This window comes from Athene noctua, chromosome 1, assembly GCF_965140245.1.
Source record: "Athene noctua chromosome 1, bAthNoc1.hap1.1, whole genome shotgun sequence".
NCBI lineage: Eukaryota > Metazoa > Chordata > Aves > Strigiformes > Strigidae > Athene > Athene noctua.
In genome coordinates, this window is record NC_134037.1 from 138,149,645 (window position 1) to 138,176,484 (window position 26,840).

General features: G+C 38.7%; 1 protein-coding gene across 1 annotated transcript in view; it reads left to right on the forward strand.

Moving 5' to 3' along the window:
* Positions 1 to 4,544: 4,544 nt before the first annotated feature.
* Positions 4,545 to 26,840, forward strand: part of F5 (coagulation factor V) — a 38,391-nt gene continuing 16,095 nt past the window's right edge. The window contains exons 1-14 of the mRNA XM_074897677.1: positions 4,545 to 4,642; positions 5,212 to 5,397; positions 8,423 to 8,514; positions 9,902 to 10,024; positions 11,273 to 11,485; positions 14,360 to 14,503; positions 15,392 to 15,613; positions 16,390 to 16,555; positions 18,267 to 18,444; positions 19,470 to 19,572; positions 19,977 to 20,188; positions 20,933 to 21,083; positions 21,686 to 21,898; positions 23,714 to 25,637. Coding sequence (XP_074753778.1) covers positions 5,237 to 5,397; positions 8,423 to 8,514; positions 9,902 to 10,024; positions 11,273 to 11,485; positions 14,360 to 14,503; positions 15,392 to 15,613; positions 16,390 to 16,555; positions 18,267 to 18,444; positions 19,470 to 19,572; positions 19,977 to 20,188; positions 20,933 to 21,083; positions 21,686 to 21,898; positions 23,714 to 25,637 — 3,902 coding nt within the window. The 5' untranslated portion in view covers positions 4,545 to 4,642; positions 5,212 to 5,236. The remainder of the gene's footprint in view (positions 4,643 to 5,211; positions 5,398 to 8,422; positions 8,515 to 9,901; positions 10,025 to 11,272; positions 11,486 to 14,359; positions 14,504 to 15,391; positions 15,614 to 16,389; positions 16,556 to 18,266; positions 18,445 to 19,469; positions 19,573 to 19,976; positions 20,189 to 20,932; positions 21,084 to 21,685; positions 21,899 to 23,713; positions 25,638 to 26,840) is intronic.

Here is a 26,840-nt window from a genome sequence, read left to right on the forward strand (position 1 = left end):
TAGAATGGCTTCGGTTTGTCTTGGTGTTGTAAAATCTGTAGGGACAGAGTCATGTAGTGTCTTAATTATGCTAAAAGCTTCTTGATTTTGTATTTCCTGAAAGCTACCAGCTTCCTATTGGAAATTAACCTTCTCTGCTAGTAATTTATAAGAATTGTTCTAAGTGTACTTTTTTAAAAAAGAGAGATACCTGGATGTAGAATATGCAACCATGTGAAAGAAGAAAAAGTTAATGAATCTCGAGTATCATACCTATTGCTGGCAGTAGGTATGTGTACAACTTGATAAGAAGATCTCTTTTTTTTTTTTTTTTTTTTTTTGATAATCCACTCTAAGTTCCAACAGGTATTTATGATCTTTTTGATGCAAATCTTCCTAGCTGCAAACTCTTGCAATGCTGTACCACCTGGTTAACATCATGTCGTGGGCATTGATCTTCTTATTACTTTTATTCCATACAGAAAACAAGCCAAGTTGAATATGGTGCTAGATGGACTTAGCGTGAGGGCAGCTGGTCTCATTTAGCATATCAGTTGTAAGCCTGGGCAAATAAAGAAATCTCTGTAGTAAAGAAGACAAACTAGAACACAGAGAACACAAACACGGTTTAGAGGGAGTAAAATTCTTTGTGGAGCCAAACTGAAAATTTTCTGGCAAAAATTAAACACACAGGAAAAAAATAAAAGGCTTATTTTGGGTCTAGAATTTTGAGTGAGACATTATTAATGTTTTTGAAGAGAGAAAACTAGTGTGTTTTCCTCTCTTTTTGTTCCTTAAAATATTTTTTTTTCAGACCAAAAGCCAGTGGTCGTAGACAAAATTTGTTAAAGCATTGAAATTAGGTTTTACAATATTTAGAAAATTCATATATTTCTTTTTCTCTGAAACTTTATTGAATTCAGTGTTTCTGTGTAAATAGTTTTAGGTCCTGTTAAATAATTGGTTTTGGCAAACATACTGACTGGAGAAACACCCAATTTTAATCAAGGACATTTGCTTTTCTGCTAAGGAAAAATATAGGTTTAGAACATGTGAGTGTATTTAGGTTTAAAATTATCTGTCTTCTGAAGCCTTTAGCACCAGAACAGTCTGAAATACTGTTCTGCATTTACTGCCTTGTGGAATGTGTGTGCCCACACAAGTTACACAGCCTGCCTTCCTCTAGCAGTTATGCAGAATGTGTTCATGTATCAGCTGCCATCAAATGCAAAATGCATGTATATATTCCTTTTGAGTAAGTTGTGGTCTGAAAGGAAGCCTGAGTTTCTCTGCCATCTTTTCTTTTTGCCTGCTCATGTGTTTTTTGATATAGTACATCTACCTTAAACTTATAAAATGAGCTGTTTCACAGATTAACCTTTCTTGGCTTTAGTGCCTTCTTGCGGAAGTGAAGATATTTATCTGATGGGTTCTGTTCCAAGTTGTGCCTGGCAGATCTGGTAAGTGCACCCTCTGTCTTTTACCTGCTTCAGAACTACGTGTTCACTGCTGATCAATAATTAACTCCTTGTTTGCCTATGAAAGTCCTTGCACCCTGCTTGCTGGACTGTTGGGCATCTATTTGTGTGTTTGAGAGAGATCTACGTGAGGGCGTTATTAGCAACCAATTCAATAATTGTTTTACAACTTCTCTATACCTCTCAGCCTCTATAACGCATCTGTTAAAACTGATGGCAGCTATCAGGGTATGGCTTCCTGCTAGCAAATGGTAGGATAGGATAGTATTTGTGATGAAGTAGAATCAAGTTTATGGTGGCTCCTAATCAGTAATTTGCAGAAAGTTGCAAATCACCATTCTTACAGCTCTTTAAAAAAAAAAATGTTATTTGTTCTTGGTTGCTCAGACTCAGCCTAGGCTATTCTAGGTGAAAAATTGCCAATTCCAGTTAGGTTTAAAGCCTTAGTACATACACTCCTGGTATGTTTTCACATACAGCATAACAAGAATCAGGACCATAATTACTGGGTGTCAGAACAGACAGTAGTCTTCCCCAGTTAGAAGATGCAAGACCAGCTTTTAGTGTTAAAAAGTATTGTTTGTGCTTCTCTTTCCATGCTTTCTTTTCATTTGGCATCTCGCTATCAGTACATCCAAAGGTACTGTTTAGTTTTGAGAATAACATTGTTCATCATGCTGCAGAGATTGTTTTGCCAGCATGGACTAGACCTGTGCTCTTCCATGAATGGCTATTGCCCACGAGATCTTTTGATGTTGCTGGTGACCAAATGTAAATTGCATTTAAAGACAGGAGTAAGTAATGAGGATCAAATATGAAGTTTGCTGCATGTGCAGTGTTTTGAAGAAGCTAAGATTATGGCTATATAGATTTATAGACAACAAAGTTGCACTGTCTTGGAAGACTGAAGAACGTATTCTATAGTCACTTGGCATGTGACTAATAGTAGTAGCTTGCAGGCAACCAATACTGTCTAAAAAATTGTGTGTATATATTAAGACTTCTACCATGTCAGTCAGAGGATGTAATTGCACATATTAGAAGTTAACGGCCAGGTGAAAGAAAACAAGATCTTTGGATTATTAATAATGATTTTTTCAGAACACTGTGAAACTTCCCAAAGCCTGGATCTAGGAGATAACATAATGCAATAGCTTAAAGAAAACAAAAAAAAAAAGCAGGCTGACCCAGATAATTTCAGGCAATTCAATCTTACCTTGATTCTAAGAGAATCTTTCTACAGGAAGAGAAGAAAATAAGGGGGAACTTTTTGTTCGTAAAGGATTAAAGAGGGTAATACTTTCCATTAAGCTAGATGGAGATTAGCATGTATATCTGGACGAATTCGATACTCTTCTTTAAAACTATCGGTATTATCAGCCACCCTTGTAAAAGTAATTTCACTGTTGTAATGCATTTTTAATTTCTTTTACCATTTGATTGGCACTGCACGATTCATTGGCTAAGAAATTTGAAAATTCAACCCCCAAATTCATCAAAATGGATAAAAGGGAAGTAACTCATTGATGTCAGCTTTGATGATTCCTAGTTCACAGTCCCAAAGCAAGGGGTTTTAAGCAGGTATTCTGGGTATTAACTTTTAGCCTGCAATCTTTTAGCTTTTATTACAGGGAATAATAAAGTATTAAAAACCTATAATGGAAAATTCAAATTCAAATACTTTGTTCCTTAAACAGAATTACAGGAAGACTTGTTTAAAGTGTATTTTAGTTTTGTCTCCTCAGCCAGTCGCATAAGAATATGTCTTCAAACCCCTGTATGGGAAGGAGCTTTAGGAACCATGTTGTAAAGCCCAGTGGGTGGAGTTTGAACTCATACATTCATACAGTTTCTTTCTGATAAAGCTGCATGATATTTTCTGTCTGCTTCTGTATGAATGTTGAAGACCTGGAGATGAGACAAGCTAACTTAAAAGTGAGGATGGTTTAGAATCAACAGAATATGCCAGGCATTTCAGCAGCAGCTGCTTCCCCTTGGTTGTGGATCAAAGGAAGGAATTGTCTGCCCACAGATCTATTTCATAAAATCTAAATTATAGGCATTTTCACATCAACTATCAAACTCTTAAGCATCAGCATTGAAATAGATTCTGAGCCAGAGATGACATTGGGACCAGAGCAGAAATGAGACAAATACTATAATTTTTAAATTAAAAATTACTGAAATAGTTTACCAAGGTTTATGAGGAATTCTTCAATCAAAACAATAATCAATGAGTAATTAAATACTATTGGACTGTGTTTACCAAAGTTTTTCTCTTCAATCTCAGTGTATATATTCTGGTCCAATTTAATTGTTGCTGGATTCTGGGTTTTAAATCCTTTTCATACATAATGTGTATGTCAAAGCAGCTCATGGGAATAAGTGATTAACTCCACGCAGGTGCAATAGGAAGTAATTTAAGTTCAGTTTGCTGCCTTGACGCTGTTCCATGATGTCTGTAGTCTTACGCTGTCCAAGTAATCACAGTTATTTTCAGGTTTAGGCACCAAACTATTCTGAAGCTTTGGAGGGAGCATTTAGCTATTGGTCTTCATCAGTCTTTTTCCAACCATTTTCTCTGTCTCTTCTAAGGCCATGTGGTACTATGTAGTTTGGATAGAACTAACCAAGCTGCCAGTTAGACCATTCTGCTATTGAACAATATATCAAATCTAGATCAGGTTTTCTTTTGAAGTAGTCTGACGAAATGTCCTTATTTTCATCTGGATCTGGAGTTGAATTATTTTGATTTGGGTTTTCAGGTAACTTTTTCATGAAAACGTTTGAAAAACATTATTGAAAAAGTTTTTGTGGTCTTTTATCCATGAAAAAAAATAAGTGCGGGTTTTTCTTCTTCCAGTAATCCCAGTGTATGGGAAACACACTCAACAATTTTCTTGTTGTTTTGACAAAGTCAGCACTGGCAAAAACAGGGAAACATTTCTGGTGATATAGTTGATATTTGGAGTTAGCTTATATCAAAAGTTATTTTCTTAATCATTTCTCTTTAGATAAATGCCATCAGATCCTAATCAAGACTGAATTAGAATGATTCTGACTATGGGCAAGTCTTCAGGCTGACCTGTCACCTACCTGCCACTGAGAAGCCTGTTCCTTATCCAGTACCTGAGATACTTGAGTGTAGCAGGAACCAAACTGAAGCTGACAACATATTTGGAAAGGTTACTGGTTTACTCTTATCAGTATGTAGTATACATACTAGATTTGAACTAGACTTAGCTCTTCTAGACCCCACACCTAATCCCTCAGCATTTTGCTTTCTAACTGGGAATGATTTCTTAGATGTAGCATTGAACTGGGAAATTTCCATCAGTGCCAGCTGTGTGTTGGGTTTCTGTTTTCTGCAAAGATAGAAAATATGCCCCCCTTCTTCCTAACTATGCAACTTAAATATCCTGTAATTGTAAGTAATCTATGTAATTGTTTTCTGCCTCTGATATCCTGCTGCTTCAGTAGACAATGACCCAACCATAGTCTGTAATGGGGCTGAAGCTGCTTCTCCTTGGTGCTCACTGAAGATGGTGTGGAGGAGGGGAGGGAAGGTAGTTTAAACAAATAGAGTTTTTTATCTCTATTTGGATCCCTGTCAGCAAGGGGAGGAGGAGGTGAAGAGCAATGACCTGAGTATAGCAAATGCTGTTACCCTCTTGCATCATAATTATTTCATTTCTGAGGGGAAGTTAGAAGCAGCAACAGCAATAAAAGCAGCGGTTTCTGCCTTGACTTCCAGAGCAGCATCAACAGGCATCTATACCATGACACTCCACTGCGTGCGTCTTTTTCTCTTGCTTCTGCTTGGTTCATGGTGGCCAGACTCAGAGAAGCTTGTGGTGGGAGCTGCGAAGGTCAGGGAGTACTATATAGCTGCTCAGATCAGCAGCTGGACCTACAAACCGGAATATGAGGGAAAGTCCAGGTAAGAACATACAGGATAAGGATGAAACTAGTCCTCTCTTGTGACTGAAAGTGTTTTATCTGTCTCAACTCCTGTGGAATTTTAGAGTTCAGGAGGACTTTAGAGCCTGATCTGTTGGATTCAGAGGAATTTGTGTGACTTTAAACAGCATGATCTGAACTGGAGCCAGTGAAGTATTAAAAGCTCCTTTTTGTTTACTTCGTTAGTGGATAGAATTACTTTTGCTTCCAGAGCACTTTTGTAAATATGTTCCAGAGCTTGCTTTTATCATCTTCTGTGTGGGTTGATGTTTGTTGTTTCGTGTTTTTAATGCAATTTTAGGTATATGGATTTTGAGCAATGTTGAGCCATGCCTTGGTAAGATTTTGAAAGCATTCAGACTTTAGAATTTGCTGAAGGAATAAATATGTTCCAATTTGGATACTGTCACTTTCACTTAAATCAGAGGCTGATGAACTTTGGAACTAGCTATGTTATTTCTGAGTTGTTCAGTAGTTTTTGTGAAATGTCCATCCTGAGTTCTGCCGAGTAAAGGTTATAGGATCAAGCATTGCTATACTTCATTAAGTGAAAATATTAATTTCATATTTTTTCAGATAGCATTGCAGAACAGCCAGCCTACATGCATATGCCAATCAACCATATAAAGTTTCTTATTTGTATTACTATTATCCCTAGGATTATAACCACTGCAAGTGCAATGCTGTAGATGACAAAATTTGGGTGTAATTCAGAATTCTGTTTAAATTAGGCTTCATTCTTATGCTGTGTTCACTGTAGTCACCACACACAGCTTTTGTTCATGAAGTGGCATGAAATGGTACAAGTTACTTGTTCTCCTACATTGAAAGGTGTATTTGCATACTACTGCGGGTTTTTTTATTTTGTGGATGGCTTGTTTATTTTTGTTTATTTTGTGATTCTTTTTTTTAATATGTATTGCATTTCTGGATGTTATGGAAAGGACTTTCCAGTTCAGATTTAGACTTTCTAACTACTCTTTTTTTCAAGACTTAATTAAACCAAAGTTTCTATGATTTTAAAACTCCTCTTGGAAGTTTAATACAACTGGTATAAGCATAATGTCAAACTGGCAAAACAGACAAAAACAGGATTTAAATGTAGGAATATGAAATCAAATGCCATTTAAGTACTGATGCAACGTGAATTTAGTACTTGGAACTTCTTTCTCCTCTGCAGTGGATGCATCCAATATAAGCATCAGCTGCTGTTTCATTAAGCATCACATTGTGGATAGACTGTTTTCTTGCAGTACAGACCCACAAAACTGCCTCAAACCTCAGCTGAAATACCCTCTGGTTAGCTAAGAGTTTTTCATACACAGTGCCTATTGAAATATCTCACATAAGTATTTAAAGCAAGTCACAGCCCAAGTGGGTCTGATGAACTTTGTAGAGCTTACAGAAATTTAACGCAAAAAACAAAACAAAACAAAAAAAACAAACAAACAAACAAACAAACCACAAAAAAACCCCAACACTAAGGAAGAGCTAATTGCTTGGATCCCAAAGGTGTTTGGGTATGTAATGTGCTCTATTTTCATTAGAAGCTGAATGTCTAAATACAGTGTAGGAATCTGATACTTTGCTGCTTTTGGCTCTAAATAACTGAAGAGAGGCTGAAAATGCATCCTCCTGAACTTTTTCCTTAATTTTCCAACCACAGAGGCTAGAAAATGACACAACTTCTCTGAGTGTCAGTTTTCTTATCTTTGTAGAGATTTGTTGCCATGTACAAGCGATAAGACGCTTCAGAGCAAAGGGAAAAAACATATCTGTTCATGCAGTACTGCTGCTGCCATTCCCAGAAGTTACTAACTAGGCCTGCTTGCATAGTCTGAGATTTCTAGTGTTAGTAAGCTACATATTTTGTTGCTTCTAGCTATAAAATTGGCATTGAAAAACTTCCTCTTCCACCCCACATTCTTATATGCATATTCTATTGAGCATTGCTGCGTTATGGAAGCACTTGTCAATGCAGGTTATGGATCAGGTCCTTCTCCTTAAAGAGTGAAACAAAATTTTGCCAGTGACTTTAGGGAGCAGAATGAATTGAAACATGAACTGCCTGACGTTTCTCTTGCAAGAAAGTGTCATAGAGGAATTTAGAAAAGATCTGTACGAAAAGACATCTCCCCCTTATGGACCCTGACTGTCACTGAAGCGTGTGCACTGTGCTATCTCTGCCCACCATCTCTGTGCTTGAGCACCCCATCAGCTCCCCACTGTCAAATGTGCCTGAAAGGGCATTATTAAAAAAGCAAGTGGAATTACTGTTGAATCCAGTCATCATATGTATTATAAGAAATCAACCAATAAATGCGAAACTAAATACAAGCTGTTATCCCTCCAGCCCTCTTTTTATCCATTTATTTCCATTCCAGATGTGTTGTGTGTGGTTTCTAAGTGTTGTCTACCAGGTGCCTGATTCATCTGCAAACCAAGGCTAAGAACACTTGCAGTGTTTCTTAGAAGGCAATTTTCTGGCTTGCTGTGAGATTTTTAGTTGTTGTCAGGAAGCAGTTTTGTGCTTGCCTCCAAGGTCACTGCTGCTGCAGGAGCTTGCTATTAATGCCATTTCAGAATCCTGGTGGTGATTCTTCAAGTTCAAGCATGAGGCTGAGTAAAGTGAAGTTCAGGTTTTTTTCACTGCTTTGTCAAATTCTCTCTAGGTTGAGCTTGGTCAAGACATCTTCCTCGGTGTCTTAAATGCACAAAACAAAGATCATCGCAGAATCAAGATGACATATAACAATCACCGGCAAAATAAGGGGAAGACTGTACTGGGTACTGTAATTGAATGTCTGATATGAAATAGCCTAGCTCAATAGAGTAAGAGGGAGAGAAGACACTACAAAGAATTGGACTGTGTGCCTTGCCTTCAGCAAAATATGTACGTGATTGAATGTACTTGCAGGATTTATGTTCTGAGATACCCCTTAAACAGACATGGCATCTCTGGGAATCTTTGTCCTTTTAAATTTTTTTGTAACTTTTGGTTTCAGATTGGAACATTCAGATCCTGTGTTTAAGAAAATTTCTTACAGAGAACATGAAGTGGATTTTAAAAAAGAAAAGCCGGCCAATATATTTGCAGGTAAACAGGAGGAAAATGTTCTGAGTGGTTTTATTTGCTGTTTATGACAAAGCCAGTAACAGGCTAAGCAAGCTTGCATCTTTGTGTTCATTGTTTAGCACATAAACCAAATAGGCACAGGGATGAGGTCTCTGCAGTACACTAAGCTTTCAGAGGCCACAGAGAAGTTGGATTTTCAGAGGCTGGGGCTCAGTCCTATCTGCAAATTTTAGTTGCACAGTACAAAGTTGTTCCCTTTGTTTTCAGCATCTGATGAGACATCCCATACACATGTAGACTTGTATGGCAGTCACAGAGCTGACACTAGCAATTCACATGGAAGGAGCTTAAGGCCTGAGGCTAACTATGTTTCTGATAGATCAGTGGAAAGGAAAATAAAAACTATGTGGTTGGGTGTGAAAGATGTTCCCTTGCCTTTGTGTGTCTTACTGCTTGAAGACACTTTAAAAGGATAGAGTCAAGTTCTTGTACTTACACCATACTTAAGTATGGTGCTTGTGTTCTGATCCTTATGCAGAGTACTTATAAAGTCTGTCTGTGTTTCATATTAATAGATAAAATAATTTCAGATGTTAGATGTTCAGATTTAAATTTCAAAGTAAAGGTGTGTGAAGTTGCTGATAAAAAATTGCAAGTTACAAGTTGCACTGAAAGGTCTAGTCTATGATCTGATTCTTTCCAGTCTTGTTTGTTCTCCTGTGTTTTCTGAAACTGCTTCTTTCTTTTTAGAGAAAGAAGTTTACAAAATAGTAACAAGGAAAGAGACTAACAAGCCAAAGGTTGTTTTAGCAGTTTTCTTCCATTGCTTATTTTTGCAGCCTAATGAGTAGGGATACAAGCCCCTCTTGAAACCTTTTGTGGGCTATGCCTCAAGAAATTTGCTACATGGAACTGATGATTTCTTTAGATAACATTTTGGGATTGAAAGATCTTTTTGTTCTGTGACTTTTGCCATTGAGAGTGCTGTTCAAAGAGATGTGCTTCAATGCTTTTCTCTAAATTCTTAAATTATAAAATGTCTGCCTTCCTAAAACTGTTTAATTAAATCGTATATGAAGGATTCATAGAAATTCGCAATGAATATCAACATGAACCTTTGATAAATTTTTTGTATCTGTAAATAACTGGTTTTTTTCCCTGATCTACCATTTTCCTGTGTTTAAGTGCTAGTTGTCAGAGATGCAATTTATAACATTCCTGACTGAGCTGCAGGTTTTAAATCCCCACATGCCTTTTTATGGGTAAATCTTCACTGCAGTGGTGTCACGTTCTCTGCCTGTATTCTGCAACTTGTACTTTGAGAGCTCACATTTCCTAATGTGAGGAGAGAACTCTGTTTCACTGTTTTGCTCACATTTTCCTCTCTCTTTATCTTGAATAACTACAGGACTTCTGGGACCAACTCTGCGTGCTGAAGTGGGAGACACTTTAGTCGTTCACCTTAATAACATGGCTGACAAACCAATCAGTATTCATGCCCAAGGTGTAGTTTACAACAAAAATGCAGAAGGTAAATACTATAAAACCTCCATGTTTTGTTCATTTACTAATGCATGAAATATTGAGAGGAGCCCAGACCAATGTTTGAGAATGTGTAACACAAATACCTGTTGATCCTGGATTAAAACTTTACACCCATTGCCAGTTCCTTTCTTGTTGATCAGTGTCCCCCTAGGAATAGGAGTGTTATCTGACACGCAGTTTCCTGACCAGCTGCCTGTGTGCTAGTACTGTTTCACAGAATCTGAGTGGTTGATGTTAGAAGGCACCTCTGGAGGTCATCTGGTCCAGCCCCCATCTGATTGCAAAATATTCTATTTCAGGACATGTAAACTCTTAAATACAGGTCTTAAAAAACCTTTTACAAATCCCTTGCAGTAGTATAATCAAAGTGTTATTGGTAAAGGCAGTTGACAGTGCTGATCACATTGCTCTGATACTCGGCATTTCATGCTCAGCTTTGTGGTGTTTTGTTCCTGGAACCTGGAACCCTCATGAGACTAGCAAAAAAAGAGATCATAAACTGACCAAGTTGGCAGTTAAATGTCTGCACTAGCACAGAGTGAGTTTGATTGCCTGTGCTTCTTGGATTGCCCTGCCCTGGGTGCTGAGCCAGAGCTCTGCCCTGCAGTTTACAAATTGATTCAAGGCTTTATTGTGTCAGTGCAAAGAGTTTTGCAAGCCCATCTAGTGGAGTTGAACAGCACATGTTACTGGAAGTGATAAGTAGTTCAGGTTTGACTCTCTTATTAATGTGCCTTTTGCACCTAGGATTTGGATTCTCTGGCTCCCCTTTGTCATACTGCAAATTTGTTGGATGTAGTAGGTATATAGATGTGAGCTATTACTGCCATCTTGATACACACTGCACAGAAGGTCTGAGGCAGCAAGGTGATGCTAGTCTGTGCAGTAGCTTTATGAGAGACAGTTAGAAAGTTGACAAAGTCAGTGTTATTCCTCCAAGGAGTATCACTGAGCACAGGCTGAAGCTTCCTGCCCTCCTAACCCCCTGCAGGGTGATGGAGAGCCCCATCTTTTGCCAGTGATGGCAGTTCTAGGGAATCTTTAATCTGTAAGAAACAGGATGGTGGAATAGCTACTCCACACTGGGAGAGAATCATCATTTAGCTCTTTGAAGCTGAAGTATCATATAGGCAAGAACAAACCAAGCTTTTGGAATTGATTGTAGGAGGGCATTGCAGATGCTTTAATTGCTCTTTGTCTTCATGCCACCCTATTGACAGAATTTTCTTGGCAGGCTCCCTGTATGATGACAGAACATCATCTGCAGAAAAACGAGATGATGCTGTACTTCCAGGCCAGGTCTACACATACATGTGGGATATAACAGAAGAAGTTGGTCCAAGAGAAGCTGACCTTCCTTGTCTTACTTATGCATATTACTCTCATGAGAACATGGCAATGGATTTTAACTCTGGTCTGATTGGAGCACTGCTTATCTGTAAGAAAGGTAATGAAATGCTTTAAGGCTACTATGAGTTTCATTTCTTCATTTAAGACTACTAATATACTTTCATTACTTAATAGAGGTTGTATGGTAATGAGGAAAGATATTTTTCTTTTCACATCTTTACATGCAGTGTGAAGTAAATGGTTTTCAACATATTTCTCTTAGATGTTAAAGTTTTTTTAATGCCAATTTCATGCAGATCCATCCTATAATTATAGGATGGAAGAGTATGCTATTAATAGATACATCTGCCTGTCCTGGTTGCACTTTCAGTTGCTTAACTGCTAAATATATGACCTCAAATTTCCTGTCTTAGAATAAATATTTTTTTAAAGCTTCAATCCAAATGGTTCAGCCATTCCAGAGAACAAGGTAAGAAATAATTGTTTTACCCATACCTTTTTAAGGGCCTTAAGAGGCTGTACCATGCTCTTGTAACAAGGATTTGAAATCGCAGAGCAATATGTCATTTGAAAATATGGCCAAATTTGAGCAGATTATAAGTCTTCGAAAATTTCTTTGCATGTGATCAGAGACTTGAGATTTCTAGCAGTTTTAGCCATTAAATTCCATCTCTACTAATATGAACTGGTGTCTTGTAGGACTTATAAATAACTGCTAGGTACATGCCACTGATGTGAGAGGAGTTTGAAACAGCATACCACTGTGTAAGCTACTTAAACTACTTGCTGATCCCTTAAATCCTATTTTATTCCAAGTTATATATCCTTTTACTGAAAGCTCTGACTTATTTAGCATGATCCTCTTTCCCTGCAGTTTGAGTCAGACATTTTGTATAGACTGCAGACTCCATGGACTTGGACCTTGAAGCTTTCCTGAAAGCAAACATAAAACTGCTGCAGTGTGGATTGTACAAGGGCACTCTCCTTGCTGATAGATATCCATTTAACTGCAGAACACACTTACTCCTATCACCTCAAAGGTGTGGCATTAGTATTAATTATGTTCCTCTTGAAGATTTTTGAGAATTAGTGGTTTTAGTATTATCTAGGACTTGCAGTTTTCCAAATTTGTTTGGGTTTTCTTTGTCTGTGTTTGGGTGTATGGGTGCACTTTATGGCATACTGGTGGAGTTAATCTGGACAAATGCTTTGGAATTACTTGCTTTTATTCCTTCTCAGGCTTCTCAAATTTACGCATATACCATGGGCTTGAGTTGAATAGGAGTTTGAGATGGATTGGTTTGACCACTACCTTCAAGACAACTTGAGCATGTGTTTTTGTGCTCTGTCTTGAGCTAGAGCAAAGACAAATGGCTATCTACTCACATTTTAAAATTTCTGAGCAGGGTTTCTTTGACTGGGCACTGCCTGTGGTAGGTGTGCAACATGCCTGTGGTTTTTTTTCTGGCTGGTATGGAGTTAATTTCTTCACAGCAGCTCATATGGTGCTGTTTTCTGGATTTGTGGCTGAATAGTGCTGATAATACACTCATGTTTTAGCTGTTGCTGAATATTGCTTGCACAGTGACAAGGCTTTCTCTTTTTCCTGCTCAGATCTTGCCAGCTAGCTGGCTGCAGGTGGGCAAGAGGTTGTGAGGGAACACAGCTGGACAGATAAATCAAATTGGCCAAAGGGATATCTCCTACCTTGTAATGTCAATTCTCAGCAGTAGAAATGGAGGTAGAGGAAGAAGGAGCAGTGCTAGGAAAGTGAAGGAAGTTGACCTGTTCCTGAGAGACTGACTGGGCATCAGTCTGCTTGTGGGAGATGATGAGAGATTTCCTTTGTGTTGCTTGGGGTTTTTTCCCCTGTTTCTTTCACGTCTTATACCATCTTTATCTACCCACAAGCTTTCTCACTCTTGTCCTTTCTTTTCTCTCCTCTGTCCTGCTGGAGGTGGGGAAGCACTGAAGTGGCTGTGTGCATGCTTGGTAGCTGGCTGGGGTCAGCCCACCACAGCCTGACATGTTAAGAGCAGCATAGGTGGTATAACCTTGGGAAGGTTAGAAAGTGGAATTCTGAGTTAAAGCACTGACTGAATGTTCTTAGTGTGACAAGCAGATACATTCCTCTGATCTGAGACTTCTGTGCAGGAAAACAGAACTTTGTAGCCTGTCATAAGTAAAAAGGATTACATTAAAGATAACTGCTTCCACTGCTGGTCTCTCTTCCTGAGTAGAACAATCAGCAAGCTCCCAAACTTTTAGTTCTTGCAGTCCAGAGGGACATCTATTTTAGTCCTGGATTATGTATTGAAAGTAGCAAATTAAAGGTTTTGATGTGAGCAATCAACAGAAAGAATTGTTAAAATCACACCAGTTCTGTGTGGCATGTCCAGAATGAATTCTGCTTGTTGACATAAATCACAACTGTATCACAAACTCAACAAGGTGGTTTCATGCAAGTGATCCATTTCAGCAGTATTTGTCAGCCTTCTGTAGAATAAAGGTTGTTTGCTGAGCGGTTGGTTTTATGCTTTTTAAAGGAGCTAATGAGCTCAGTGCAGTGCTTGAAAAAGCGGTGTTCACATTCCAGGTGACTCTGCCATCATTCCCCTTGCCTCACAGTCTCAAGAGAGAGTCCACCAGCTGACTGTGGACAGGAGGCTCTTTGGTGCTCCCATTCATTAAGGTGTTCCCTGTAATGCACTGCCAGAATTGTCTGAGACAATTCATTGCATGTTGTTTAATCTCCTCTGGGATATTACAGATTTTTGATTTTGTGGTTTCCCAACCCAAAAGTACTTTCAGAAATAAGATCACTTTGAGCATTCTTAAGGTCTTGTTTTGTTCAGCCAGTACATGCTAACGTGTGAAGGTAGCTCATTAAATACACATTAATGCCACTATATCGATGTGAAAACTGCTTCACTTCTCCTTCAAATTAAGACCTGTTGTTTCTTCTTCATAGGAAGCCTAAATGAGGATGGGTCACAGAAACTTTTTGACAAAGAGTACGTACTGATGTTTGGTGTGTTTGATGAAAACAAGAGTTGGCAAAGATCAACATCACTCAAGTACACCATTAACGGCTATATTGATGGGACATTACCAGGTACTGTTCAGGCTTATGTGGAAAGAAATTAATATTGATGAAGACTGAATATTACCTTTGTTTTTTATGCAAGAGAACAAGAATGTGGAGGAATGTGATACAGCCTTTCATAGAACATATCTGTGAGCATCTAAATTCTAGAAGAGAAACTGCTGCTGGAAGGAAGTTATGCCATATTGCTGATCAGAATAACAAGATTACTTCTAAGAAGAATTCTGCTCAAAGAACAGGATTACTAAATGAGAAATCCCTCTTTTTTAATTTTTATTCTGCTGATGGGGTTAAGTGCACTGCTGGTTTTACAGCATATAGAACATACTAGATGAAGGACTTCCTAGATGTGGAAAGTCAGTTACCATTAAATTAGACAAATCAGTGGGAAAAGACTAGGAAGGTGGTGATGGGGCTATTGTGTTGCTAGTGTTTTCCTCATGTTCTCCTAAAGAGCTACTTTCATGTCTGTCCAGTTTGTTGAGGAAATATAAAAGTCTTAGGTGGGGGGTTTTAAACAAATATTGGAATAGGGTAGTTACTGTGACTAGATACAAACTTATTCTTTAGCTTATATTCTTGCCTTTTTCAGTTTTTGGGGTTTTTTTTCCCCCCAAACAAGGAGCAGTCAGCTTTCCAAAAGAGGCTACTGGTTTTCTTCCTTCTTCCCCAGTTCACTATGAGTCAGGTTGTCACTTGTATGTAAGATTTAAATACCTGTTTTCCACTGTAAATGGAACAGATACAAGCTTCTGAAACTTCCTCTTGTTGCAAACACTGATCACAGGAGTCAGAGTTTTTTTTAATGTTTTGAGCGAATATTCACCAGACCTAGTGTGTGTAGGGAACTTGCATGATTTGCCTGTATTCTGAACCCTGCTCTCATTTCTCTTTCAGATTTAGAGGTTTGTGCCTATGACAACATTAGCTTGCATTTGATAGGAATGAGTTCCAAGCCAGAAATTTTCTCCATTCATATCAATGGCCAGTCCATGGAGCAAAGACACCACCGAGTTTCTACCGTTAACCTTGTAGCAGGAGCATCAGCCACAGTGAACATGACAGTGAGTGAGGAAGGAAGGTGGCTGATATCTTCTCTTGTCCAAAAGCACCTACAAGGCAAGGAAACACCTATTTATTAGGCAACTGTAGAGTTGTCCTTCTATTTATGTCCCAAATAGCTTCTACTGTTTTGTAGTGGTACAGTTACTGGGTCTCAGGTGGTTGTCATTTCACTAAAACCACTGGAGAACAGGGAATTCTGCTGGAATGCAAAGTGCACAGTGAACTAAAAGGCATTTTTACCTGCAGATTTACTGCTATTTGCAGATCACAGAGCAGCAGTGAATCAGTACTCTGGCATCTAAGTATCTGTGGGCTGTTCAGATATAAGCACTGTTATTAAATGAGTAATGTTTCCTGAGAAGTTGAGCACTTTCAGCTGAGGGACACTCAATCTGATGAAAATACTTGCTGCTCATCATTTGAGAGTGGGTATCTCTCAGCAGTGATCAGAATTCTCTTTTAAAGAATGAGAAAAGTCTCTCTTAGAAGAGCTGGAAGACATGTTTTGAAAAAAGAAAAAAACAATTTTCTGTCTGTTCAGCTGGTATTTTCAAAGAGGGTTAGCTGAGAGAGCTTCTGTAACGGTTGGACTAGATGATCTTCAAGGTCCTTTCCAACCTAGATGATTCTGTGATTCCTTTTGATTAATATGGGCATCTTGGAAGGCTCCCAGCCTATAGAGTCTACAAAGATGTAGCCTGTTCAAGCCTGAAAAAGTGGCTCTCAGTTGAACAAATGCTTGCTGGCAACTTTAAAGAAATGAGAAATGCAGTTGAAGTGGTGAAGATTCATAAAATGGAAAATCACTGGTACTGTTTCTTCTCAATTAGCTGGAATGCACGGGTATCTCACTGTAAGAGACTGTGGGGACAAGGAGGTGAAGAAGAGTCGTCTCTCCTATAAAGAACGCCTCATGGTCAGAAGCTGGGAATACTTCATTGCTGCAGAAGAAGTTACCTGGGATTATGCCCCAACTATTCCAGACAGCCTCGACAGGTAAAATAATGCTTTGTCAACACAATATGGAATGTTAATGTGAAATCACAGAATAATTCAGGTTGGAGAAGGCCTCTGGGGATCCAACAGCAAAGTTGGATCCAGTTGCACAGGGCCTTATCCAGTTTTCATTGTCTTAAAGGATCTGGACTCCTCAGCTTCTCTGGGCACCTTTGCAACCTCACAGTGAGAAAGTTTTTCCTTATATCTAGTAAGATTTTCTCATGTTGCACCTTGTGTCTCATCTCTTCACTGTGCAACCCTTCTCACAGTCTAGTTTTCTCTACAATTTCCCATTTGATAGTTGAAGATAAAAATAAGAGGCTCCCTTTGTGGTCTTCACATGACTGAATAAACTAAGATTTTGCTTTGATGTCATATGCTCTTGTTCCATAATCACCGTGATGACCCTCCACTGAACCTTCACCAGTGTGGCAATGACTTTCTTTGCTGAGGACCCCAAAAGTGAACACCTTTTGCTTCTAATAGGGAGCCCAAAATATGAAGATGACTTAGGAAATGCCCTAAGTAGCATACAAGCCTATTTTCTGAATTACCTTTCAACATGAATTCTGCTGAAATGAACAATCCTCAAGAGGAAGGCAAAGGGAGGGAGGGAGGAAATATTTCCGGAAAATAAAAGTTTTTAAAAGTTCAGTACAATAAAGTGTTTAGGGAATGGGAGAAAGAGAGGTTTCTCTATGAATGACCTTTTCAGGGCACCAATGTAGATGTAGTAAAAGTCATAATAAGTAAACACATTGAGTTATTTTGGTCAGCCTAAAGTAAATAGAAGGAATTCTGTAGCGTACATGAGGTCATTGTATGCAATGCTGCCAGTGCACTGTAAAGTTAAACTTGCAAAGTTCCCCGCTGACAAGCTGATGTTCATAAGAACTTTTAAGAATTTAAGCAGAACTAGACAAATTCTTTACCCTGTATGGGGTTATAGTTTCATATACCTCCTCAGAATATAGTGTTCACATAACTCTAAGTATTCCTCCTCCTTCAGTGTGATTTGCTTCCTTCTTACTTGCTCTTGGACTGCCTGGAGCAAAGTTTTATACCTTTCCCTGCTAGTTACATGCCATTATTTAACCACCTCAGTGCTCTGATTTTTCCTCTTTTGTTCAAAATTACAGAGTTTACTCCTGTTCAGTAACCTTTTTTGAAGTGCAGGTGACGAGGACAAACACATTATTCTGTGCTACTTCCCAGTATTTATCCTAGTTTTGCTCTCAGCATTAACAATGCTAATGTTTTTAAACCTGAGTGTAACACTACTTACTGTATGGTGCTTGACTGGAATTAAGATTATCTGTTCTTGTCTCTCCTAAAGTCTTTGCTACTGTAAGCAAATTGTTTATTCTATGTTCAATTATTCCTTTGTAAAAGGAGAACAGTGATTGCTGCTATTTTATCTTGAAAATGTAGCTGCTTCTTGAGTGTGTTTCTTTCTTGCTTGTATACCCTATTAAATTAAATGTAAACTCTGATACTAATTGGTCATATATAATACTAAACCACAGATAATGTTTCAAGCTTTGTACCAAATTTAGAATTTGGGGTGAATAGCATTAGGTTAGTTTAGGATTTGGATATTTTTTAAGCAGTGAGGTTTCTACCAGTTGCTTGAGTACTAATTCTGTATTCTAATAGATGTCACTATTCAATGTTTTGCTGATCATTTGTCTTTTCCTTTATTTTTAAGACACTATAAAGCGCAGCACTTGGACAACTTCTCAAATCTCATAGGTAAAAAGTATAAAAAGGCTATTTTTAGGCAATATACTGATGCCACCTTCACTAAACGTCTAGAAAATCCTCGTCCCAAAGAAACTGGAATCTTAGGCCCTATTATCAGAGCTCAACTCAATGACAAAGTCAAAGTAAGTAACATAAATTCAGAGATTATTTATACCATAGCATCATTTTCTGTTGGGCAGAGATACAAAAGAACTAGTTTGATTTGTGCTTTTTGTAAAAAAAATAAATATATATATATAGTTAATATTGTAAATATTGGCCCGATTGAAAGGTATGATCACAAGTTGACAGTGTTTAGATTAAATTTTTCAGCATTCCCTCTATAGTTTCCATGATTGTACTTTATTTTACAACATAAACGCACTTTTTTCACACTCTTTGTAAAATATATTTATATGTTAACACTGTTCCAAAATGAAAAAAAGCTAGACCCAGCTGGATGACTGGGGGGATTTGGATGTGAGGCCAAGCTTCATGAGCCTCTCATTCCTTATGTTGTTTTTTTTTTCTGGCTGGTTTAAACAATGATACTCAGTTTTCATAGTTCATTTCATAACCCCATGAAGGAATATTTAAACTACAAAGCGTTTTCATTACAAGCTTGTGCTGCTGTCACATCCTCTTGCCTTTCTGTTGTCATTTAATGACAGTTTCATGACTTTTAGTTGCCACCATGACTCTGTGACTCTGAGTTTAGTGCATTTCTTCTTTTTTTTTCTGGTTTCATCAAGAATAGACAGAACATTTTGCCTTTTCCTTCCATATCCCCTTTGGGTCTTGGAGTCTGGGACAAGATTTGTTTTAAAATGTGTTTGTTTTCTCCTATATTTAAGGTTCTTAAGAGCTTTAGTCAATAACTCCATATTCCCTGAGGTAGTGTGTGCCAGAGTAGCTGGAAGAACAAGTGTTCTCTTTACATTTATCCAGAGATCAGGTGTAAGACGCTGAACTTCACTCAGTGGGCTCTACAAAGGCCAGCAGCATTTAGACCCATGGGTTTATATTATCAGACAATATTTAAGACATTTCCTTGCCTTTCCACTGCTTCCTGGCTGAAACCAGGCAAAATTCTACTGTAGATGAAACTTGTTATGTATTCAAACAAGGATTTGCTGAATACTAAATTTTTATTTGCCTATCAATATAGATTGTATTCAAAAATAAGGCCAGTCGACCCTACAGCATTTACTTCCATGGAGTGACACTTTCAAAGAATGCAGAAGGAGCTGATTATCCTCTGGATCCTGCAGGTAAGAAATTTGTGAATTAGGCTTTGCACAGCACTAACTGTTGTGGAGGGGTTTACTGCTTTGAAGGAGATGATGTGGCTAGGAACTTGTTTATGACTTTAGAGAGAGACAAAATTCATGCTGAACTTCTGGTCATAAACAAGAACAGAAAACTATGACACCAAAAAAAGTTATTTGTCTGTAATACCTTGGTTTCTCTATAAGGTTACACAAGTGGTCAGCAGAAGCAAAGCACAGAATTGAGGTCTCCCAGACATGCACATTCCTAGCCACAGCATCTCCCTCAAAGCAAGTAGCTTGAAATGGCATAACTGCACCAATTTCATTAAAAGCTGTAGCCCGATGTTATATAAAGATCTGGCTCTAAGTTTGTATCATTACTGTTCTCCTTTATTTTTCCTTAGTCAATGGCACCCAGAGTAGAGGAATTGAACCTGGGAAGGCATACACTTATGAATGGAAAATTGCTAGAACAGACCAACCCACTGAACAGGATGCCCAGTGTATTACAAGGCTGTATCATAGTGCTGTAGATACTGAGAGAGATATAGCCTCTGGACTGATTGGCCCGCTTCTGATTTGTAAAAGTGAAGCCTTGACGCAGAAGGGTGTGCAGGTAACGTGTCTGGCAATCTCTTAGAGATAGATTTTGCTCAAATAATAGTGTTTGACCTACAGTGAATTTGGCTTTGCTCCCCTTAGAGAACTGTCATGTAGAGAGTAATTAAAACAACAGGCTCCTGAAGAAATTACTTGAAGAAACAGTCCTCTAATTGTCCACAGGGGTAGAAGAATCATATTCTGATTTTTCTTAGCAAGAGCAGCATTGCAGCAAAAGGTCAGCCTCACTTTTTCTAGATTTGATAATAAAATTTCCTGCTGCTATTATACTTTCACACTCTCAAGACATTCAGATCTGAGCAGGCCCTTTCTGTAACAGATACAACTCTCAGGCATGGCTGAATCCAAAGCAACCCGAACAGCATGGGAGAGTTCTGGGAGAGCAGTTTTTAGCCATCCACTGAAATCTTGCTTGGCAAAGACTTGAGCATCACGTGGGAGAAGAAAGTGTCAAAAGCTTGTGCTCAGGTCAAACCAGGAGGCTGGTCTTTTTACAGAGAGCCCAATCATATACCATCTGTGTATCAGCAGTGCTAGTTGCTTGCTCAGGTTGGGTGCAGTAGTAGGATTGTGACCTTGAAGTCATGACCCCCTACTCCCTTTAACTTAGCTCTTGGATCCCACTTACCACAACGCTGGTGGAGGTTATATTGCTTACATAGTAAGAACCACAGTAGGATTGAGTCCTTAATAATATCTCTGCTTATAAAATGTAAGTGCTGTGTGGATTGTCTTTCAGAAAAAGGCAGATGGGGAGCAGCAAGCAATGTTTGCTGTGTTTGATGAAAATAAAAGCTGGTACATAGAGGATAACATCAAGGACTACTGCAGCAACCCTGCCAGTGTTAAAAGGGATGATCCCAAGTTCTATAACTCCAACATAATGCACAGTGAGTGGGATATCAAGCTTGAATATTATGAAAGCTCATGTGAACTTGAGCTTGTTCTCAGATGTAGTGCAATGAGGGAATTCTGTAGAGAGTCAGTGAACTTCAAACCATGCCAGGTGGCACTGTACAGAAATATGCAGTATTTTAGGGACCGGGCTGGCTCTGGACTCTGAAGCAAAGGCAAGGGTTATTTAACTTTGACACAGCACCCTGCTACCTTAGAGATATTATGTCCAGAGCTGGAATCTCCATCAAGGCTATTGTGGTTTCAGCCCTGTGCCAGTCTCTTTGCAGGGGCAAATGTAAGTCCAGTTCAGGGGACTGATCTCAAAGAGCAGGAGGTTTTAGGAAGTATTTTTTTGCAGAAGGGGTTGTTGGGCATTGGAATGGGCTTCCCAGGGCAGGGGGGGAGTCTCCATCCCTGGAGAGGTTGAAGAGTCGGGTTGACCCAGCGCTGAGGGTTCTGGTGGAGTTGGGGAACAGTCAGGGTGAGGTTCATGGTTGGACTGGAGGAGCTTCAAGGTCTCCTCCAACCCAGATGATTCTGTGATTCTGTGAAGTCTTACTCTGAAAACACTACTTTCATTTTGCTTTCCTTTTAGCAATAAATGGCTATGTGTCTGACAGCAGTGAAGTCCTGGGATTTTGCCAAGATAACGTGGTTCAGTGGCACTTCTCCAGTGTTGGCACTCATGATGAGATTGTCTCTGTTCGCCTTTCTGGGCACTCTTTTCTATATCAAGGGAAATATGAAGATGTATTGAACCTTTTCCCAATGAGTGGAGAATCAGTCACAGTGGAAATGGACAATGTTGGTAAGTGGTAAACCTATAGTGTTTGAAAGCTCTTCTAAGGCATATTTTTAATCTCCAGTCTGTAAGAACTTAACAAAATATGAAAGAAAGCTTTTCAGATAAACACAGTGCCGGAAAATATTGAATCATTCCCCAGTGAAACTGAGGTGTATGGAGTTTATTCAGCTATGCAGTATAGCACACAATTGTATGCTATAACAAGGCTCTTTTTATTGTTGTTTTTTAAAACTTTATTTCACTTCTCAATTAGTATTTGGATTAGCAGTGATCATTTTAAGCAATTCTAAGATTGACCTTGGAAACAATCCAGTATTAGCTCCACTGTATGATTCCCAAGGCTGCCACATATTTGTCCATCCCGAGTTTAGCTAAAATGGGCAAGACTGTCAAATTATGCTAGTCGTTATGGGACAAAGTGGCTACACCTCATCTTAGTCTTGTGCTCATTTAGCAGCACTAAAGTCTGCCTGACTGAATCAGTCATTAGTCCATCAGGATACACTTCAATGTCTAACTAGGATTAATACCATGTCTTGAAAAGGTGATGCTAGAACCCATGTAGTCCACACTTAGGGAATTAAGTGTATCTGCAAAAGGACGGAGATTCTTCCTCACTGAAGGCTGTGACTGTTCAGGGATCATCCAAAAAATCCCACAAGGTTTAGATATCCTCATTGTCTTTAAAATACCAGTGATCTTTGGTATCTTTTATCTGTTTAAATAATGAATTATTTACATCCTCAGAGCTTGTTTTTGGTGATCGCACATCATGTCTTTGTAAGTTAAAAATGTATGTTAAGTGGTTTTTATTTAAGACTAGGGAATCATTAAAACTCCATCAGACTTGATGGAAACCACCCCAGTAATGAAGTTGTACTTTTGCTTGATTTTTGGTATGTGATCTGTTCTTTCCATCTAGCACATTTTCTTTTGTAAATTTACTGTTAGAAATAAGGAAGGCTATGCAGGTCACTTCAAACTCTGATAAATACAGAAAAAATTCATATGACCTTTTAAATAAAAAAGGCTGTTTTTCTCAAGCTCTGTTAATTCTGTCTATTCTTTAATTTTTGCTACTTCCAGAAGCAGGCTGTAACAAGCACAGAACTTGATTTGATGCTGTTTAGGGAAACAGGTTGTAATTTGTTCTCTGCAGATCCTAGTTTCAAATGAAGAACTTTTCTTCTGACTAGCTTTTGGATTAATTACTGAAACCTTTAGGTTAATCTAAGATGCCTCAGATTGGCAGCTGAACATTTTGTGTCCAGACTTAAAATTCAAATTACTTTATTCTTTTAAAGATCATCCTTTATGCATTCAAAAGCTTTTAAAATACTGTTTGTCGGATGTTTGTCAACATTGCCTCACGATGTGTTTGTTCTGTTCAGAATGCTTTTTCTGTGTGGCAATGCATACAACACTAAGAACAGGACAAAATTAAAACTTTATCTCAGAAGATCCCAATCTTAGATCCAGATCTGAACATAGGATCCTTTACATACTGTTCCTTACTTTCTTACCCATCTCTTTTATGGGTTACGTTTGGACTCAGGTCCTAGGTACAGCTTAATCTGTAGAGAAGAGCTCCAGCTCTTATATGTATTTATTTATATATGCTATTATTTATTTACTTTTATTAATTCTCTTTCTTTGCAACAAGAGCTCATGGAAATCCCAGATGAGGATTAGCACTCTGCTATAGCAGGTGCTGTAGAAACAAACCCAGCAACTTGCCCTGACCACTTACATGATAGCCAATGTCTGCTCTCATAACTACTTGCATATTAGAAAAACACTTTTCAATTCCAATTGCAGGTACGTGGCTTTTGGCATCTTGGGGTTCCCCAGAGACGAGTTATGGCATGAGGCTGAGATTTAGAGATGCCAGATGTGACTATGAGGAAGATTACACATTTGATGTTATGGATTTTTCTTACACCAAGACTGATAGAAAGGCTGCTTCCACCTCAGTTGAAGAAGATGTGCAAGAAGAAGGAGATAAGGAGGATTTGGATTATCAGGATTACCTGGCTTCTTTTTACTCCATCCGAAGCTTGAGGAAGGCGACAGGGTATGAAGAACAAAACCTCACAGCACTGGCCTGGGAACAGGATGAAGGCACTGATGCTGCAAGTTCTGGGGGGGCAGCAGGCTCAGGTCTGGCAGCTATAAGTAGTGAATCCACAAACACCTCGAAGTTCTTAGAAACTCATATCACTCCTTTTCCTCCAGTCAAGGCTGAACCATTCCAGTCAAATCACACATCAGTCACAGTGGAAAAGGACTTATTTTTAGCTAGCACAAGTGACGGAAAGGCTGGTTTGGAGTCTGAGAACAGAAGTCAAAGCAATTATGAAATAGATCGTGATAACATGTCTGCAGGTGAACACATGCTGAGCAATGGGGAAGGCCAAATTAATGTTGCAGAAGAGCTTCCAGCTGATGGAAAGGCCAGTAATTTTTTTTCAGGAAAGCATCAAGAGGAAAGTACAGGAAGAGGAAATCGTAACAGTAACAGGAAAAGGCGAAACTCACTGGCCATTAAGTTTTACGCTGTCCAAAAGATGAACGCCCTTCTAAATCGTATACGAAATAAAAACGTCTCATTTTCTGAGATAAGTGCACCTCATCCTGTGCATCATGCAGAGAACACATCTAATATAGACACGGTGGGAACTGGCCAGATACCAAATGATTATGATAATGAACTGGAAGAGGAGGAAGCAAAGATGGAAAATGCCATGCGTGCATTTAACCTGACGCTTGCTTTGGACCTCCTGGAAGGAGATGTGTCTAATGCATCCAGCCTCTCTGAATCCAAGCTATCCAAAGGTAAACAAGCAGATGCTTTTTCTTTAGATCATATATTAGGCAATATAAGCCCTAATTCCAATCCTGCACTAGTGAAGAACCTACTAGAAGCATCGCTGCCCAGGGCTGGCAAATACTCATCTAAAATGACAAATGAGGAATGGAATTTGGTGTCTGCAAAGGGGACTCTGGGATTAGTGGCAAATTTAGATAAATCTGTTAGTGGTAAATTAAATCATCATGGCAGGAATGGTACAGCATTCATAAATAAAAAGCATTTGAAGAAGTATCAAGGGTTGCCACATCTAATAGGAGAAAACCACAAAGGGAACCACATGCACCCAACTCTGAAAGGAAAGGAGAGGAACAAGAATGATACTTTGAGTACATCTGGAACCTTCATCAAGATCCGAAGGAAAAAAAAGGACTATCCAAAAATGACTCACTTGCTGAGGCCAAGGAGTAAAAAGCCCCAAAAAGCCACCAATTCTACAGCAGGGTTTCGCCGTACGTTGTTTTCAGGTGAGACCAACCAGACAGTGATGGTGTGTTGCACTAACACCACGGGGGCATCCAGGGAGGCCAACCATCCCGTGGATCTGAGTAGAGCCAGGCATGGAGAGTCACTAAATTACACGCTCATCCCACGGCAGTTTCAACCATCGATCGTAATTGGCCTTCCCCAAGAAAATGGAGACTATGAATATATTATGGAAGGGTCTTATGGTGAGGAAACATCGGGTGCTGAATATGAATACCATTACGTGAGCTTTGATGACCCGTACATGACGGATCCAAAAGTGAATATCAATGAACAACGCAACCCAGACAACATTGCTGAACACTACCTGCGTAGCAAAGGGAATGAGAGGAGATACTACATAGCAGCTAAAGAAGTCTGCTGGAACTATGCGGGATATAAAAAAAGGTTTGGCTAAAGCATTTGTTTTCATTTTGCACACCATCCTGATACATACTAGCGGAGTGTTGATTCACATGCTGATAAATTTAAGAGCATCTGTAATGTGTGATGTGATTTCCAACATTTCATTTGCAGGACCCTAAGAATTTTCCATGAGAGGCTGGGATCCCCCTAGAATGTCATAGAGGGAGATAACTATAATCAAGAGCAACACAGCTAAGAACCCTTTTTTTTTCTTAGCCCCTTTTTCTATCTTATTAGAAACACTCTTTAAAACAGAAGCTGAAGAACCCATTGTAAGGGGTCAGGAGGGAAACTTCCAGTTAGTTGTTTTATACTTGAATCAACTGTTTTATTTCCTCCTTGAGTTCTTTGATTCTATAGTAGAGACAAGATAAAGACTTTCTTGTACAAAGTCCTTCCAGGAATTTAATGGATGGACTAATTTAATATGGACAGAATGTGCTTATGGGATGAAATGGGGTGATTCTGGTGTCTCATTCTCTATTGTAAAATGGGATAATAGCAATTTCCAGTTTCACAAGGCTGCAAGACTGAAAAATACATGAAAGATGCAGATTTATTAACTAGACTGGTCACTTCCTTATACTTAAAATAAAGCTGCATGAATGATTGCATTGTTGTTTCCTACTGTTTAGAGAAATCAGAAGGTAACTGGATCATAAATGCTAATGTTAAGGGGGTTTCTTTCATTTTAACAGGGAAGACTGGCCACTGTGCCACAGCAAAGAGTGTATGTGGCTTGAGAGAAACTCTGTACTAAAAATTCATTATCTTAATCCATACAAATTAGAATGAGTAGAATTCCTAGTCACTTTTCGTCAAAAAGCTAAATGTTGTGGCCCTTGAAATGAACAAGACCAAAACTGCCACGACCCGGGTTTTATCAAAAGTGACAAAAACAGGAGCAAGAAAATTTTCATTATACAAAAATCACCTCCAAACATATTTCTCAAATTGAGTTTCCATTTTATTTTATGTTTTCCCAAACACTAGATTTTCAGCATTCTCCAGATTTACTCCTGTCTCATCTCAGTCTGTATAAATGGCACTTGCAAAAATGGCAGAGACTACAGACAGACTCTTTGCACACTTGCAAAATAAAGAAATCCTTATGCTCAGAGTTCTATGTAGATTTCCCCAGTGAGGTTCACCCTCAGCTGGTGTGAGGTGCATAGTTCCAGTAAA